At 37.7% G+C, this 18339-nt stretch overlaps 1 protein-coding gene across 9 annotated transcripts in view; it reads left to right on the top strand.

Moving 5' to 3' along the window:
• The window catches only part of ITSN1 (intersectin 1), a 146347-nt gene that overhangs the window by 45343 nt on the left and 82665 nt on the right, over positions 1-18339 (top strand). For 8 of the 9 annotated variants that reach the window (XM_069785192.1, XM_069785190.1, XM_069785186.1 and 5 more), the window contains 10 exons: positions 2024-2184; positions 3653-3832; positions 4470-4563; positions 7217-7317; positions 7930-7993; positions 11501-11638; positions 12584-12699; positions 16215-16477; positions 17309-17458; positions 17642-17782. In XM_069785192.1, coding sequence (XP_069641293.1) covers positions 2037-2184; positions 3653-3832; positions 4470-4563; positions 7217-7317; positions 7930-7993; positions 11501-11638; positions 12584-12699; positions 16215-16477; positions 17309-17458; positions 17642-17782 — 1395 coding nt within the window. In that variant the 5' untranslated portion in view covers positions 2024-2036. The remainder of the gene's footprint in view (positions 1-2023; positions 2185-3652; positions 3833-4469; positions 4564-7216; positions 7318-7929; positions 7994-11500; positions 11639-12583; positions 12700-16214; positions 16478-17308; positions 17459-17641; positions 17783-18339) is intronic. The other variant, XM_069785191.1, reaches the window with a different exon arrangement.

Here is an 18339-nt window from a genome sequence, read left to right as displayed (position 1 = left end):
TGGGATTTTTACAAGAATTTTAAGTTATTATAAACATTTTTGTTGTAGAGAAGATTTTCGAGAGATGCAGACATATCTTTTTGAGGTTTATATCTGTTTCATTGTATAAGAGGAAAAGGAACTAAAGTTCTCCCATTCATCTCTGCAAGTTGTGTGAAGACAAAAACATTACATCTTCCACTTTAACTTAGCCTGCCAGTACCTCAGGAGCTACCAGTGTGTTGCTTGCTCTTCGTGGAAGAGTGATCAGAAGCTGAGACTCTAGAGTAGTGGTGTTCTGCAAGGAAGAGGAGATGCCCATTCCAAATTTGTACTTCTCTTGGTCCAGGTTTACCATGCTGGCCTTCCCTCTTCCTTCTGCTGGTTGGACTACCATATATCAAGTCTGACTGCTACAGTAGGATCTTTTTAATTGATTATTTGTCGAATGAACCACATACTAAGGGATCATGACTGAAACTTGAATCCAAATCACATTATGCTATATGGGTCCCAGAATCAGTTTTGACTAAATTTAGGCTTCCAAAGACTTGCTGGTAGCGGGATTAGAAGAAGGTTTAAAGTTACTGAAGAGCAGGCAGATTTTGTGTGTAAATTAAAATTCTGTGTGATACTAAGCTTCAGGAAACAACACCTAGAAGTTCTCACAGCCAAAACTTGTTCTTCAATGAAATATATGTAGTAATTCAACATCTCTCAGGGAGTGGTGTGATGTGTACTTTTCTTTTTAACTGTAAGCTTCAGAGTCTACAGTTTCCTCACCAGACTTTCTTCTTTAAGTAGTGCTGCCAGATTTTTAGTAGTAGTATTTAGCTTGTGACATCAAAATTGGTGGATTAAGACAGCTACACTGCTGAAAGTGCTGTCTTATAATACTGGGAAGGGTTGGAGTGTCTCCATTTTTGGGGAAATGCTAATGGTGATCTAAACCAGGGGAAACTCTTAAGACGTGTGATTGACCTCTGGCAACCCCTGCTGGGATCTGCCTCTTCAGTGAGTTTTCTGAGGATTTTTTGGTTGGGGTAGGAGGATTTTAATTTTGTGAATGCTTTGCCACTGCATTTACCTGGCTGTCTACTTAAATAAGTATCAATTATAAATAACTGTCAATTTATTGCAGTACTTTTTTGATAATTTTTCACATACTTGCATGAATGCTTTCCTTGACAGGGATTTAATCAGAAATAAAGCTCTAATTTAACTAGACTGCCTGGGTCCTTTGTGTTGTCATGTCCATGACATGTAAATGTACACATGAACTTAAACATATATATTATTCCAATACTGAAATGTGTACTTAATTCTTCAAATGAATGCAAAGAAATAAGCTAATATTTAAAACTATGTTTACAACTAGTTACATTATTAGTGTGCATTTACTCTGTTTTTTGGTTGCAATTGCAGGAACTAACATTCTTCTTCCTGCTTCTCTCCCCCCTAACCTCCCAATTGTATTCCCTGCTGAGCGTGGTTTTCTTAACCATCAAATGAAGAAACAAAAAGATGACTGTTTAAGTCAGACTACTTTACATGAAAGCCTATTCAAGGTCTAGGCTCAATGTTTTATCTTGAGTACTATTGTTTAACTGAAAACACATTTGTACACTTTCAGACATAATGGTCTTTAGTAAAGTGCACAGATTTAAAGAACATTTTATTTTAAGTGTAGCTAAAGTACAGATTTGCAGACTAAGTAATTTGATTCTCTGTGGTGCTGTTTGTAGTAGCATGTAATTTAATTTGTGTGATTTTTGCAAAGTTTTTGTAGAACTACATTAATCCTTTTTCTCTAGATGTTTCACTGTAATTCCTGTAAGAGTTGAAAAGGGACTATAAAAATACTTATTAATTGCTACAAGAAAGAAGTCAAGAAGCTCTCAGTTTAAATAGTTTCTTGTTTTATGACCATTTTTAGCCTGGCATAATTATTTTTGAATATACATGCCTGTGCGTGCATGCTCCTAGGTCAGTTTCTGAAGATCATAATTTAAGAATCTAACTGTGAAAATCGTGTATTTTTTAGGGCTCTAGCTGACATGAACAATGATGGGAGGATGGATCAGTTGGAGTTTTCAATAGCTATGAAACTTATAAAATTAAAACTACAAGGTTATCAACTCCCATCTGCACTGCCTCCTGTCATGAAGCAGCCACCTATTGCTCTGCCTAGTGCACCAGGATTTGGTAAGCTCTTGGTTTTCCTCCTTGTCAGCTTGTATTGTAGCAACCTAAGTTGATTTGATTGTCATGTTGCAGCTTCCAAAAGAAACTTTTAAGAAAAAGTACTTCTAAAAGTACATGGGCTCAAAAACCAAATGCTGCCACATACATGCATGTGCTCCAAAAAAAGATCTCAATGAACTTTTAGCACCCAGCCATACTGATAACATAAGTTGAGGTCCTGTTTGCTTCAGGTCTTAAACTGCTCCCTGTATGTTCCAAACAAAAGTGTTTGTGGGGAAAAAAGATGGATCAGGTAGCAGGGCTGGTGCATTCCAAAGTGATGGAGTTTTTAATTAAACTGTTGTCATTAAAGGATCTCCAGCTTTGGCAAGATTAGCTATGTTTTTCTTAATTTTTACAAGTCATGGTAGTAATGCGCCCCACTGCTTTTATTTTATGAACAGTGCTGTGCTGGTATTAGCTAGAACTGCTCATTCAATTCTCATGGTTAAGTACTGCCAAGGTCGCTATCATTTCAAGGAAAAGAGTAGGGAAAATGGGATGGTGAGAGGAATAACTAAACGAAGCTGAACCTCATGTTTGACACCTTGATGTTCTGCTGTATTCTGTAGTGAGAGGTTCTGTACCTTTCTGTTTTAGTTGTTGCTGTGACTCAAGTTGATTGGTGCCTGAGAATCAGTGCTATCCTTAAGAAGAGAATAGTGCATTTGATAAACTGTCTGCAACCCTGTTGTTTGATCAGTTGTCACTTCCACAAGTTTTACAGTTTTATTTCTGACTCCAAGAAATCAGTGAAATTGAACAGAGCAAATACTGGTTTAAGTGAGAAAAGATATAATAAAGTCAACCCCCTAAGAAATCCAGGAAAATCTGTGATTTTCTTTTTTCTCATTCACTGTAGACTTGATCTCAGCTGTTTGCAGACACCCTCATTCTTCCCATTGGCATGACTGGACCTCCTTAACCTCCCTGTTATCCATGCAACTGTGCTTACACCTAAAATACCTCATTACTGTGCTTTACCCTATTAGCTTTGCACTGCTTCATCTTGACAATAGGCTGCAAGCAGTTATCCTGAAGCTTGTTCTTTTCAGTTGTGGCTAAATGTAGGTTTTTGGGTTCATTATTCACTGGAACTTGACAGTGCTGCTCTTCATTTAGTTCAAGGCAAACAATTCTTTTCTTCAGCAAATGCTAATAGACTTTTTTGGTCAGTGTTGCATCCAGTGTGATCTTATATGCCTACATTATAAAATGGTATATTGTTCCCTCTGCATTGTTTTATGTTCCCCTGCCATGCTAATGGTGCAGTGGACTGTAAGAGTTCTTTCAAGGGGTGTGTGGAAGTTTCCATTTCAATTTGCTCTTTAATTCTGCATTTACTGCTGGGTTGCAGGCTGCAGTTAAATTGTTGTATCATATTAGGAGTCTCTAAATTAGAAAAAATGTCTCCTTTTCTTGCCCATAGGTATTGGGGGCATTGCCAGCATGCCATCTCTTACAACTGTTGCCCCAGTGCCAATGGCATCTATTCCAGTAGTAGGAATGTCTCCACCATTAGTATCTTCTGTTCCTGCAGCAGCAGTACCTCCCCTGGCTAATGGAGCTCCTGCTGTTATACAGCCTCTGCCTGCTTTTGCTCATCCTGGTATGCTACATACTGAGAATCTGTTTACTCTCTTGCTATTAACAAATTATTTTGCTATTTTCTTTGTATCCAGAGAACAGTAAACACAGAATTAGCCATTCTAACTTACTTTAAAGAATGACTTTGGGTAAGGACTGTACTTTGGTTTAGCCCAATGTAATTGGTTAGCAAACTTGTATAAAAGAAGAAACATGGACATACTACACTGTAACAGTCAGTCATGTTGAGCAAAATATTGACCCTGTTATAACAGCAGTGTGTGATGAATCTAGCTTGCTGCTAAACTGTTGCCTAGAAATTGGTCCTCTCCTATCTATTTATAACTATTGAAGTACTGCTATTTGTTGGGATTATTTTAAAATACTGGACTACATATGATTTCTAACATTAATCACAGTATAATTTGCTATCAACAGGGTTTGCATAAAACTGCAAAAGTAAAAAGACATTAGAGAAGTGCCTGTGTGTTTTCACATATTTTGTTAGACACTGTTAACTTATCTTAATATTTTTAAAAGAGATACCATCACAAGAACCGTAATGCTTGCATTTGTTGTTAGGAACTAAATGAATGTTATTGAAATTTTGCAGTTTAAAATGCTAATGCTAATAAATACGTGTATTCTTTTATTTACAGCCACATTGCCAAAGAGTTCTTCCTTTAGTAGATCTGGTCCAGGATCACAGCTAAACGCAAAACTACAAAAGGCACAATCATTTGATGTGGCTAGGTAAGTTGGTATGGAATGAGTGTATGTGTGTGTATCTGGTTCCCCAGAGTTAGAAAAACTACTTCTTTTCCACAGAGTTGTTTTCTGAAATAATGTTTACCTGCAGAAATCAATTCCTGCTGAGATACTACTTCAGGATTTCATAGGATGCTGTGGTTTTACAAGGAATCTCCATGAGTAGTGGATCATTGAAATATAATAATTAACTATTACAGTATGTGTTGACACTATTTTCAAACTCTTGAAAACTTAATTTTTAGAAAAGCATTTGCTTCTGTAAACATAATCTGCATTGTGTAATACTGCACAGGCACTCCTGTTAGTGTGAAAACATAACAAGTAATAATCTTTAAAATTAATAACTCTAGGATTATTTTTAAAAGCAAAATATTTAATAGTTCTCATATTTTAAATACACTCCACATAACCGTTTCTTATATATTATTCAAGTTCTGCATGAAAAGGCTTTTAGGTTACTTCAAGGCCTAGGAAAGTGTATGATTAGGCAAAATGTATTTTGCTATGGTCTGAAGAAATGTATCTAACAAAATAAAACTTCCTTAGAGGTGGTAAGATAGTAATTTCCCGAAGTCTTATGGGACATTATTTAATTATGTATTTTTATTTTCATTTTTCTTCCGCAGGTTTTTCTTGTGCCCTGGTATTAGATAAGCGACACTACTGATTATTGGCAAATAGGTTTAAAAATCTTTCAAAACAAACAGTTCTTTTTCTCTTTGAAATCTAGTACTGCCAGAAACATAGTAGGTGATACGCTGATATAATTTCCAGAGGTACAAGAAGTTATCTGCTTTGTCTATAACAACACTTGGTATTTGTAATGAATGAAGTTCAAAAAAATTCAGCTGAAGTGGCTTCTAGATATTCCATAAGAGGGCTGTCATAGTTCTGGGCTTAACTATATCTGAATCCTGCTGGTCACTTTTATTGCTGACAGAGGCCTGAACCTCAGGTGAGATGACTTCTTTTCTGAGATGAAATTGCATGGTTCTCTGAATCTGTTTGGGCCGGGCTTGGAGCTTCCTTAGGTCAATTGCTATTACTTCAGTAACTCTGAAACATCTGCCAGCAATGAATGGGGTATTCCTTCACAGACTGCTGCTAATGTTGAGTGATGAACTGGTGTGTGTCTTCAAGTTTTATTTTGGAGGAAACAGATAGCAAGGTAATTGATTTGCAGAGTTTATGGAAAGGGAGAAAGAAGAGCTAAGTCCATTAAATTGAAATGTAAAGTTGAAGTAATTTATTTTTTTTTTCTAGCTGAGAATTAGTTTGAATTTTGAGAAGGGTGAAATTCAAAATTCCATTTGTGGTGCTTTTATCACTCTGCTGAGTCACCAGTAGCGAACTTTTGCCATGCATGGTGTTTGGCATACTTGAGTCAACTGTTTTGTCCTCCAGCATTTTTTCTTCCAAAACTACCATTTGAGTATCCATGAAGGAGAGTTTCTTACTTAATGTGTAGTAACCTTACTTCACAGATCAAGGTACATATATATGTAAGACAAAAGTAGACTTAATGTATGGAAACTCCAAATCTAGCAAAACTGACGAGGAGGAAATCAAGTGGATAAAACTTAAATGGTCAGCGCTTTTTTTTTTTTTTTTAAGTTTCAATTCTTATTTTCATTGTATAAGATGTAGCTTGTTTTTCCTTTGCTCCCATGAAAGAGTATTATCAAAGCACGGTAGTTTGGAAATAGAAAATAGAAATAGAGGTATTAGCTGTTTTGGGTCTTGTCATGTGAGAATAAGATATGAGGTCAATTAGTAGAGTATTCGTATAATCCTTCTCAGTTCAACTTTGAAAGCTCTTACCATGCTATCTGCTCAGTGGACCAGGGAAAAGGGGTTTGGTGGGTTCAGTTCATTTTTTTAACTGTAATTTGATATGCTGTTACAAATGCTTATTTAATCTGGCTGCTTTTTTTGTTTTTTCCTTTTTTCAAACTTAACAAAAAAGGACAAAGTTTGAATGTATCTAAAGACAGAAGAACTGTGCTTATTGTTTTTCAGTATGAACACTTGTCAGCCTTAAAGCATGGGAAATTACAGCTACAAATAAGAACACACAACCTATTATGTGAATGAATTAGAACTGGGAATATTACATTTGTCAGTTGAGTTCCATTATAAGAAAGTTTGATTGCTTTCAAGTGTAGCTTTTTCACACTTTTTTCTATGTTTTCAGCATATTTTACATTTGTTTTCCTTAATCAGTTTATGAATTATTTGGCTAAGACAACTAGTTAAAGACAAGGTAAAATGAGATATTACTTCTGGTGAATGTGGTAAGGCATTTCCTATTATATGTTTAAGGAAAATCTTTTAGCTCCCCTAAACTGTTTAGGTTACTTAATTCTCTGCTAGTAAAGAAAAAAGCAAAACTCTTAGGCCTGTCATTCAACTTTACCAAAAACCATCTTCTAAGACACTGAATTATCATAAATGTTTTCAAACAAGAAGTCAAACCTGTTGTGGTTTCAGGAATAGAAGGGAATATTTTTGAAAAGAACCATTTCAGTCATTAAACTTGATCTCTGTGCAGCACTTCACCCTGTTGTACCTGTTAGCTTCATGTGATTAAATTTAAAATTATATTTCCCCCCCCTTATCCTTTTTCTAATTCTAGTGTGCCTCCTGTGGCAGAGTGGGCTGTACCTCAGTCGTCAAGACTGAAATACAGACAGCTCTTCAATAGCCATGATAAAACAATGAGTGGACACTTAACAGGTATTGAAGCAAATTTTGTTGTCTCCTGTTTTTGAACTGTAAAAGGCCAGTTATAATACCATTTAGAATACTATTCAGATAGTAAGACACTCTCATCTCTCTCTGTTGCCACTGTCAATATTTTTCAATCTGCCATCTGCTTAATGATCTTGTTTAGAAGCAAATATTCATGGTAGCTGGGATCATTTTATCACCTTCTTTCCTTTATTTTCTGCAAAGTAAGTTGGTACTGGGAAATGATTCTTGGAAAACGTACGATGGGTTATGTGAAAACTTGTGCAGCCATTTACAGTGTTCAGTTGATCCACTGATAAGGGTGCCTATCCAGTTTCAGAAAGAAACTAGAATGGTACACTGGGTTAGTTTTACTAGTTCTGGGAGCATCTCTTTGACTTTCATAGCTGCTTTTTTTTTTTTTTTTCTATCTCAGTGTTGTAGAGAAGGGAAGGCTTATGTATTTTTTAGTATTTTCTTTTGAAGGGTAGCCTAGTTCATGCTGGTAACATCTCTTTGATATTATCTATTCAGAACTAAGCTCTGCTTGTGCAGTAGCTACTTGGTAATGCAAGAAAAGGAGAAAGTTGCTTATTTGTCCTTGTTTCATTTTGTTAGGTCCACAGGCAAGAACTATTCTTATGCAGTCAAGTTTACCCCAGGCTCAGCTGGCTACAATATGGTAAAAATAAATGTATCAATTTCCATGAAACTGGAAACTGTACTTAAACCTCTATACTGTATTCTGTGGGTTTTTTCTCCCTTTCCAATCTCCCTCCACTGATAAATGATTATATGTTGCTCTTTGTAATGTATGACTTTATAAAACAAAACCTGCAGTGCTATGCTTATATTAATATTACTTCACAAAAGTAAAAAAGAGCATCTTTTAGGCTATGCATATAGATGTTTTGTGCGCTGGGTTTCAATTATGGGGTTTTTAGGCAGACCAGACATTCAGCCTTCTATGTCTTCCACATCCCTGGCCATATGTGATACACCACCAGTGAAACTTACACATTTGCACAGGTAGTACAAAAGCAAGCTTAATCCAGAACCATACTTTCTTTGGGGCTTGTCTGCCTTTTATGTGAGTTTCTGAGGGCTTATTTCCAAGGGGATTGAGTTACATATGTTTAAAATAAGGGATTTTAAAAAGACTGGTCTCAGCTTCTCTTTTTCCTTTCAACTTCTTGTTTGCTGAAATTTATTATGTTCTTATTGTCACATGGAAAGTTATTTGTAATTAACATGTAAACTTCATAAGTCTTTGCTTGAAAACCACTCTCAACTCACTAACCCATATGACTTCTTGTGAGGTTGTCAACTGTGCTGTTGCTCTAACGTGGCAGTTCAATTGCACTTGCTTTCTTTGCTAAGCACTGATGTTTTTGTTATATCTTAAAAAGCACTCTCTCTTTCCTTGTTTCCTAACAAAGTTACTGTAAGGAAAAAAAATATCAATCCAGTCATCCAGCAGATGATTAACCAAAAAATACTCTGCTTGTTGCCAGCATTTAAGTAGGTTGTGTAGGCAGGGGAATGACGTCAGCATACTCCAGGAGTTCTAAACATAACTCTCTTGATTTCCGACATTCAAAACTGCCAAGTCTATTGAGATAAGGAATTGATTTTACATTTTACAGCTTTTGTTGTCCTAAGTATTGCTCCCTTTCCTGATACTCACCCTCTGGGAGTAGAACTGCTGTTGCTATTCTCTGGGGCAAAATTTGTCAGTATGTATTGGGATTGGATACAGTGACTCACAACAAAGTGAAGTAATTATATGCAGCCTGTCAGCTATTCTGTAGCAGCTGTTTTGGTATTTCATAGAATCATAGAATGGTTTGGGTTGGAGGGGACCTTAATGATCATGTAGTTCCAACACCTTCCACTCGACCAGGTTGCTCAAAGCTCCATCCAACCTGGCCCTGAACACTTCCAGGGATGGGGCATCCACAGCTTCTCTGGGCAACCTGTTGCAGTGCCTCACCACCCTCGTAGTGAAGAATTTCTTCTGTATATCTAATCTAAATCTACCCTATTTCAGTTTAAAGCCATTACCCCTTGTCCTATCCCTACATGCCCTTGTAAAAAGTCCCTCTCCAGCTTTCTTGTAGGCCCCCTTTATGTACTGGAAGGCTGCTATAAGGTCTCCCCGGAGACTTCTCTTCTCCGGGCTGAACAACTCCAACTTTCTCAGCCCGTCTTCATAGGAGAGGTGCTGCAGTCCTCTGATCATCTTTGTGGCCCTCCTCTGGACTTGCTGCAACAGGTCCATGTCCTTCTTATGTTGGGAGCCCCAGAGCTGAATGCAGTACTCCAGGTGGGGTCTCATGAGAGCAGAGTGGTGGGGGAGAATCACCTCCCTCGACCTGCTGGTCATGCTTCTCTTGATGCAGCCCAGGATACAGTTGGCCTTCTGGGCTGCAAGGGCACATTGCCAGGTCACGTTGAGCTTCTCATCAACCAACACCCCCAAGTCCTTCTCCTCAGGGCTGCTCTCAGTCCATTTTCTACCCAACCTTTATCTGTGCTTGGGATCGCCCTGACCCACGTGCAGGACCTTGCACTTGGCCTTGTAGACCTTCATGAGGTTTGCACGGGCCCACCTGTCAAGCCTGTCAAGGTCCCTCTGGATGGCAGCCCTTCCCTCCAGCGTGTCGACCGCACCACGCGTCTTGGTGTCGTTGGCAAACTTGCTGAGGGTGCGCTCAATCCCACTGTCCATGTCACCGACAAAGATGTTAAACAGCGCCAATCCCGATACCAGCCCCTGAGGAATGCCACTCATTACTGGTCTCCGATTGCACGTCAAGCTGTTGACTGTAACTCTCTGAGTGCCTCCACCCAGCCATTTCCTTATCCCCACCAATTGGTCCATCTGTAAAATCCATGTCTCTCCAATTTAGCAACAACGATGTCGTGCAGGGCGGTGTTAAATGCTTTGCATAATTCCAGGTAGATGACTTGTGTTGCTCTTCCCTTATTCACCAGTGCTGTAAACCTGTCGTAGAAGGCCACCAGATTTGTCCAGCATGATTTGCCCTTAGTGAAGCCATATTGGCTGTCACCAATCACCTCCTTATTTTTCACATGCCTTAGCATAGTTTCCAGGAGGATCTGCTCCATGATCTTGCCTGGCATAGAGGTGAGACTGGCTGGCCCATAGTTCCCCAGGTCTTCCTTTTTTTCCTTTTTAAAAATGGGGGTCATGTCTCCCCTTTTCCAGTCAGTTGGAACTTCCCCCGACTGCCATGACTTCTCACATTTGATGCATAGTGGCTTAGCCACTTCATTTCCGTAACAAAGATGTGGACCCAAACTGTTAGGATAGCTGATCAATTATATCTTTGCATGCTAGATTTTTCATTCTACTGGCTTGTTCTTGTCCCCCAGCCTGAGGAGTTCAGTAACACAAGCATGGATCAGATGAGGCTATAACTGTCTTCCAACTTTAAATCCCATAAACAAAGTCCTGTACCTTGGGACATCAAAAGAATGTATCAGTTGTTTACCTTTGATTTTCATAGTATCATGGGAGATTTTCCTGCATGATTAGAGTGCAGTGTGCTAGAGAAACAAAGCTGATGTTTAGGCTGTTAAATTTTGTCCAATACCATGTTACCATGAGTAAAAGCATTTTATGCATCTGTTGTAGCACTGGTTTTAGGCCATCCAGAGAGGCTACTCCATAATTTCTAATATGTGCATAATGCTAAAATGTTTTTGTGCCTGTCAGGACTAGAATGTTAATGGCTTTGATTTTAATGCAAATGTGTGCTCTGGAATGTGAGATAAGAGCCTCCAGGGAAGGAGACCAAACCAAAAAGTTCTACATCCAAGCTGATTCTTTTCTAGATGATACTGTGTAGTGGATGTTCACAAGATGTTCAAGAAAACTCCATTGATTACTGTTACATATGTAGCGTATGGTACAGGCAGCACTCAAAGAGCAAATGAGTAGAAGCCATGGCTATAAGGACAGTTTCAAGGCAGACATGCATGAGATGTGGGAAATAGTGAAGCATTTGGTTTTTGCTTTTTATTTGTTTTGAAGGAACAAAGTAGTGTGAAAAAATAGTGAAAAATTAAATTAATTTGGAACTGACTATGTTAAAACTATGCTTTTTAACAGTGATTTTTAATATTTAAGATTTTACTTACTTTGTACCTTGCCTTTAAAAAGGAATCTTTCTGATATCGATCAAGATGGAAAACTTACAGCCGAAGAGTTTATTCTGGCTATGCACTTAATTGATGTAGCCATGTCTGGTCAGCCTCTGCCACCTGTACTGCCTCCAGAGTATATTCCACCTTCATTTAGGTAACTGGTTATAATTCTGGAATCTCACTCCTAAATTTTTATTTCATTTGGGAAAGCTGTCATGTGAGTGTAAAGTGCAAGAGATTGAAAAGTAACCCCTCTCCTTTTTGTAGTGCATCTACAGCAGAGTGCCTTCTCATTGGGAAATGCTTGCCTAGTTTTTTGGTTTTATTACAACTACTGGATGCTGGAAATAGCAAGAATTCCTTGTTTTGGTCAATGTTTTATGCTAGTATACCTTCCAAAACTTACCTAGTCTGGCCATATAAATTTAAAATATTATAGTTTAAGCTTATACTTCTGTAGAGCAAATGGGATGTATTGGAATTCAAAACATGCTACGAATTTACATTGTAGCAAAGTCGGGTGTCTTTTGATACAGTTGTTTCTGTGAATAGCAGTGGTGAGTTGTCACTTCTGTTTCTCTGTTTCACTTTTTTGTGGAGAAATGGGTGGGAAGACAGTAACAGCAATAGAAAGAAATGTTTGCGTACAATCATAGCTTCATGTTCTTTAAGTACCCTCCTGAAGATTACAATTTTTTTGTTTATTCCATGTGGGGTCTTGTTTTTAGCTTGACTATAGTGACCTCTTCCTCTGTCTTTGCAACTTTTGCTATAGTTTAAGTCAGCATTTCCCCAACTTCAGACTCATCACAAGTAAGAGATCTTGGGGACAGGGTTAAACACATCTATAAGTTGCATGGTGCTGTGAACTTTGAACTAGGTTTCTCAGGTCACCAGTGTGTGCTGTTGGTATTCTGGAGGATACTGTTATCTTAATGGCAGCAGCTGAGTAAAATCCCCTGGGCAGCAATGAGGGAACATTAAACACCATTAAACATTACATCAGTACATTTAATTTATGATTTCATCATTAAATCATAAATAAATTTGGCAGGCATAGGTTCTTTTAAGCAACGTGGAATTTTGCTTTTATTGACAGAAGAGTGCGCTCTGGTAGTGGCATATCTGCTGTAAGTTCAGTATCTGTAGACCAAAGGTTACCAGAAGAACCAGCATTAGAAGAAGAACAGCAGCAACTGGAAAAGAAATTACCAGGTGAGCAAGCAAAAGTAGACATGTATTGTGTGCTGTTATCAGAGAGGTGTTACCAGGTTATATGCTGTGGAGTTATAAAGACTTACTAAGAAATGTTTTCTTTCCAGATCAGTTTGTGACATGTCAGAGGCATAACCAAGACATTGCTTGGTCCAGCTGATTCCTGCCTGTTGCATGATCCTTTGTGTTAGTGACAATGGAGATGTGAACAACATTCGGGCTGCTTATCTTATGCACTCTCAACAGAGGCAGCACTTTGCAGCCCTATTATAGGACTGCAATGAAAACTTTTTACTACCTCCATCTTCTGACTTTTAGGTGGAGTGTAGTTTGGCTTATGTACTCTTTAAAAGATCACAATATACATACAGAGGCCTGTTTCATTGCAGTCTGTGTAACTATGGTTTTTATATAAAAGCTTTAGTAGCTCTGCTTTTGGGAAAATAAAAAAGGAAGAAGGGGAGGGGGAAGGGGTGGAAAGCCTCCTAGATGCTAAACAGCTAAATATTAGGGAATGTCTTAACACATATGATCATCCCCTCACTCTTTGTACTTTCTTTACTTTTGTTCTATTTTATTTGAAGATGACCAGAATGTTACACAGTTGAAGATGTAGTCACATGACGGATTTATACAGTGCCATAATAATGCTTTTCTGTTTTGTTCTAAATTTTTTTTCAATTTTTTAATTGATTCCTAGCACTGTATTGCCTCTCTGATCACAGCTTAGATCTGAGTTGATGTTTTAGAAGACTTTCCATAGTAATGCCAACATCCTTCCATAAACCTATTAACTGTTTTAGAGCTCATGATTGTGTATGTTTAGTTAGGATTATTTTCATTGCCCATATGCACTACTCTGTATTCACTAACATGTGAATTTCCTCTGCTTCTTCATTGCCAGATCACTCAGTTTTGTGAGATTCTTCAAAAGCTCTTCACAGTCAGGTTTTTGTTTTAATACTGTGACTATCTGGCATCATCTCCAGAAGCTGTCTTGTTACTTTTCAATCTCTTCCAGATCATTGTTGCACACTGAACAGCACAATTGCTAGTAGAGATCTTTGAAGGAGGCTACTGAGAATGTTTGTGAAAGTTGGTAATTTATTTCACCCCTTAATTCTAATCTTTTAACTGTTTGTTAGTTCCCAAGGACCTTCTGTCTCTTTCCATACCAGGTTAGCTCAGGGGATCTGCGTGTAAGCAATTCAGATACAGCTCTTGTCTTTGGTTTGTATTTTATAACTAACTGCTGCCAGCAGTCTGCTGGGTAATTTCTGGCTGTAGGAGGATGAAGGGAGATAGCAGGGACTGCTGAAGCAGGCCTCACTGAGGTCTCACAATGAAACGTTTGGTGACAGGTGAGATATGACTCTCCTGTATTGGCTTTTTGAGGCCTAAGTCTTGCAACTCTGGAATCAGAGGATTTTGGTATGCAGTTTGTAGTGTCAGGAAGGTCAACCGCTGCTTTGGCTTCATTTCTTTATTAGAGTTCGAAATCAGGCAGGTATTCTTCTGTTGACCTGATCTTCTTTTTCAACTTGCTTATTGATACAGTTGGGTCTATTAGACTTGAGCGCCAGCTCTTTTCTGCATTGATTCTTCCAAGGTATCATGTTTAGTCATGTATCCTAACAAACGAACTGTTTGTTGTAGCCTCTGCTACTTTGCCCAGTGTGGGAGTAGACTGACTTGTCCATAGCTTTCAGAATCATTATACTGTCTTTTCTTAAAGACTGGTGTTGCACTTGTCATCTTCTAGTCATACAGCACTGATGTTGATTAAAGGATGGATTGCAGATCACAGCTAGTAGTTAATGAATTTTGTATTTGAACTATGGATAAGCATAGTATGGGTTTGGCAACCTGTTACTCTGCATTTTTGGTTTTATTTTTGTTTTAGGGCCATTTCTGCTTTCAGTTAAAGAGAAACTAGAGTGCATAAGCCTTTTACTGTATTTGATGTATAGGTTTTCCATTGTAATGATCCCTTATAATAGTGAATGCTGTCTTGCTTCTTCATTGGCTTTGCTAAATCTGGCTAGGTGTTGGTTTGTTTTGTGGGGTTTTTTTCTGAGACATTTAAATGAGTTTTTATTGTTGGCTTTTATAACCTTTTAGAAGCCTTCCCTTAAGCATAGTAGCACAAGCCAATAGCTACTTATTTAATTTGCTAGAAATTTTTCTCTTCTATTTTTGTACTTTGGATATGCTTTGTTTTATCATCTGTGGTAGCTACCTTGATTTTGCTGAGTAACTATACTAGCTTCTTGGGCAGCCATCTTAGAACCTGGTGTTTCTTCTTAGTGGTATGTATTTTCTGAGCCTTGAACATGGTCTCTTAATGTCCATGCTACTTGCAAGTGTTTTGCCCTTCTACCTATTCCTTTTAACTGATTTTCTTGACATAAATCTTCTTCTTTTTTTTTTTTGTTTTACTTTTTCCTTGGTTTCCTAAATCAGTGGGAGTTATAATCACATTCTCTGTCTATCAGTCTGTATCTTAATATTCTTTGAACTCAGTGGCTAATTTTAAACAAACTTGACAGATTTTAAAATGGTTAAATTTTTTCAAGTTTTACGAAAATTGGTGATTGGCAATAGGAAAGGAGGCCAAACTTAGAAAAAGATAAGAATTCAACTGGTTCAGCAGATGTTGGGCCAACGTGTCAAACTGCTAGTGCATGCACACTTTGAAGTAAATGTGTGCTATCTCTTGCCTTGACTTGCGTGCCAAAAATGTACATGTTGGGCATGCGGGGAGAGAAATATAGGTTATGGGGTATGGGAATGGGACACATAGGGTATGAAAAGAAACAGAAGGTGAAGTGGAAAGAATACTTTGGAGGAACTGTGAGGGAGGGCCTAGGAATGTGGAACAGGGGAAGGACAATCCCTGATATTGCAGAAGAATGTCAGGGAACCTGTGCTGGAACTGAGGTCATTCTTTTAGAACAGTAAGTGATGAGGATATGAATCTGCAGGAATCCAGTTTTCCTGAGTTCAGCTGCTCAAGAACTTAAGCAAGCCATTTCTTTTCCTGACAGTAATGAGTAATCTTATGAGAATATCAAGTTTAAATACATTCTGGTCATTTGCATAATGGCTTTTTTATGCTATCATCAGCTGAATTCTTTGCCTTATAGTAACTGAAGTGTTTGTTCTTGTACTGCTACTATTATCAAATGCATAGAGGAACTCCAGATCCTGCGTCCTCACAGAAGATTAGCTGATTAATAGTTTGTCTAAATTATACGTACTTGTTGGGCTTTGTGGAGAAACCTAGAAGCCTGAGGAATGGGAATGGAAATTCACACCTTGGTTTCCTGAGGATGTGGCTTTAAGGCAATCTACAATATGAATGCTAATGGTAAAACCTAGAATTACCTGTAGTTGAGAGCTGCATCTAATAGTTGGAAGATTGCTTCAGTTTGATTCAGAATATGTGGATTTTTTTTCTTTAAGTCAGTAGCAGAGTTTAATTTTACTTTGCCCCATGTTTCCACACATTAAAGTTACATTTGAAGATAAAAAACGGGAGAACTTTGAACGTGGCAATCTAGAACTTGAAAAAAGGAGGCAGGCTCTCCTGGAACAGCAACGTAAAGAACAAGAGCGTCTAGCACAGCTGGAACGGGCAGAACAGGAAAGGAAAGAACGTGAACGACAGGAGCAAGAACGTAAAAGACAACTGGAGCTAGAGAAACAGTTGGAAAAACAACGGGAATTGGAACGGCAGAGAGAAGAGGAAAGGAGGAAAGAAATAGAAAGAAGAGAGGTAACGAACTGAATAAAAGGAAGGTGGTTATGTCACTGGCAGCTGTGTTTGATTAGAACAAAATGTAAGGTATACTAAATATTTTGCTGTCATTTTTAGTAAGCAAACATTTAAAGAATGAACTTAAATTTCTGGGTTTTGAAGGTAAGGAAAGAGTCGGCTATCTCTTTCTTTATTTTTCATATGAAATGAATGGATGAGACATTTAGATCTAGGACAATGTGCTCCAAACCTCTGACTACTTTAACAATAATAATAATTATTATTATTATTTGCTTTGATATAAAGAGATGCTTGAATGAACGAAGAAGTAGTTATGGGCATTGGTGGCATTCATGATTTTCTAGTGATGAGTTAATTTGTAAAAGAAAACACGTACTGGTTAACTTAAAAAGCTTTTATTTTCTCACATTACCAAATAACGATGCATTCAGTGCAGTAGCATTTGACTATTCTTTGCAAAGCTGCAGAATGTCTAATGTTGGAGGTTGGAAAGAGATTTGATGCTATCCTGGAGAGTTCTTGAAGTCTTAATATGAAACAACTTGTTAAATCAGAAAATTGAATCTTGGGAAACTGATTAAAAATGGACTGATATTCTGTTTAGTCACCTACCTGCTATGCAGTGAAGCCCCATTTCACCAGTGCTTTCAAGTGAGCATTTAAACAATTGAGCAATTTGTGTGCTTAAATAGAGGCACATATTTAGTCCACAGTTTAGCAGTGTGTTTATATTAATGTGTTAATTGCATATAAGAATATGAGTATCAGCAATTAGAGTAGTTTCTCAAAATAGATTTTTCATATCTTTTTTTTTTTAAAATGCTACAGGCTGCAAAACGGGAACTTGAGAGGCAACGGCAACTTGAGTGGGAGCGTAATCGTCGGCAAGAACTACTAAATCAAAGAAACAAGGAACAAGAGGACATAGTTGTTCTGAAGGCAAAGAAGAAGACCTTAGAATTTGAGCTGGAAGCTCTAGTAAGTGATCACATTGCAGATAAAACACACAAGCACAGTAGTGACTGTGATATGGCCATGGTTATTTTCTATAATTTCAACTTTAAATATGGAATAAAAGTACTTTTTAGATTCTGACTTGCATGACAGACCATTCTGGTAAAAAAAGAGAGAGATGTTTGTTTTGTTTTTTTTTTTCTAAAGAATGATAAAAAAAATCAGTTGGAGGGAAAGCTTCAGGATATCAGATGTCGACTCTCTACCCAAAGACAAGAAATTGAAAGTACAAATAAATCTAGAGAACTGAGAATTGCAGAAATCACCCATTTGCAACAGCAGCTACAGGTGAGAAAATGTTCCCTAATTTTGTTCTTAGCCTTGCATTTTGACCTCCTCAGCTGCATCAATATCCTAAGCAAACTTGTCACAATATATGATGTATTGTTCCTTGTACATAAGGAATTGTTGTCAATAATTTGTCATTCTTTTAAATGAATGTTCTTCACACATGTCTAGGAATTGCTACCTACACTTGAAGGTGTGTCTGTGATTATCGCTTTATGCTCATGGAATGCTGTTGTGGGGAGCAGTAAATAAATTGTTTGGCTGAAGATGTTAAAGGGTTTGGGGGGGGACGAAGAGAATGAAATTTTATAGCATGTATTTTTGTTGGCAGTGATTGCTGTTTGTGTGCTGAAAGAAAGAATTCTTTAGTGAAGTGGCTTGTTGATGATGCTTTTTTTTTTTTAAATTATAAAATAATGAACTTTCAAAATTGAAGTTACCAGTTAGTTCTTAGTCTAACCCTGGCATTTGTCTTTTCTACTTCTCTATCTCAAATTCTCTGTCAAATTAAAGATGGAATTGAGTAGATGTCTGCTTTTAGTGAAAGAATATTCTTT

This window comes from Haliaeetus albicilla, chromosome 6 (genome assembly GCF_947461875.1).
Source record: "Haliaeetus albicilla chromosome 6, bHalAlb1.1, whole genome shotgun sequence".
Classification (NCBI taxonomy): domain Eukaryota; kingdom Metazoa; phylum Chordata; class Aves; order Accipitriformes; family Accipitridae; genus Haliaeetus; species Haliaeetus albicilla.
Note: the sequence above shows the minus strand (reverse complement) of the source record. Positions and strands in the feature narration are given on the sequence as shown.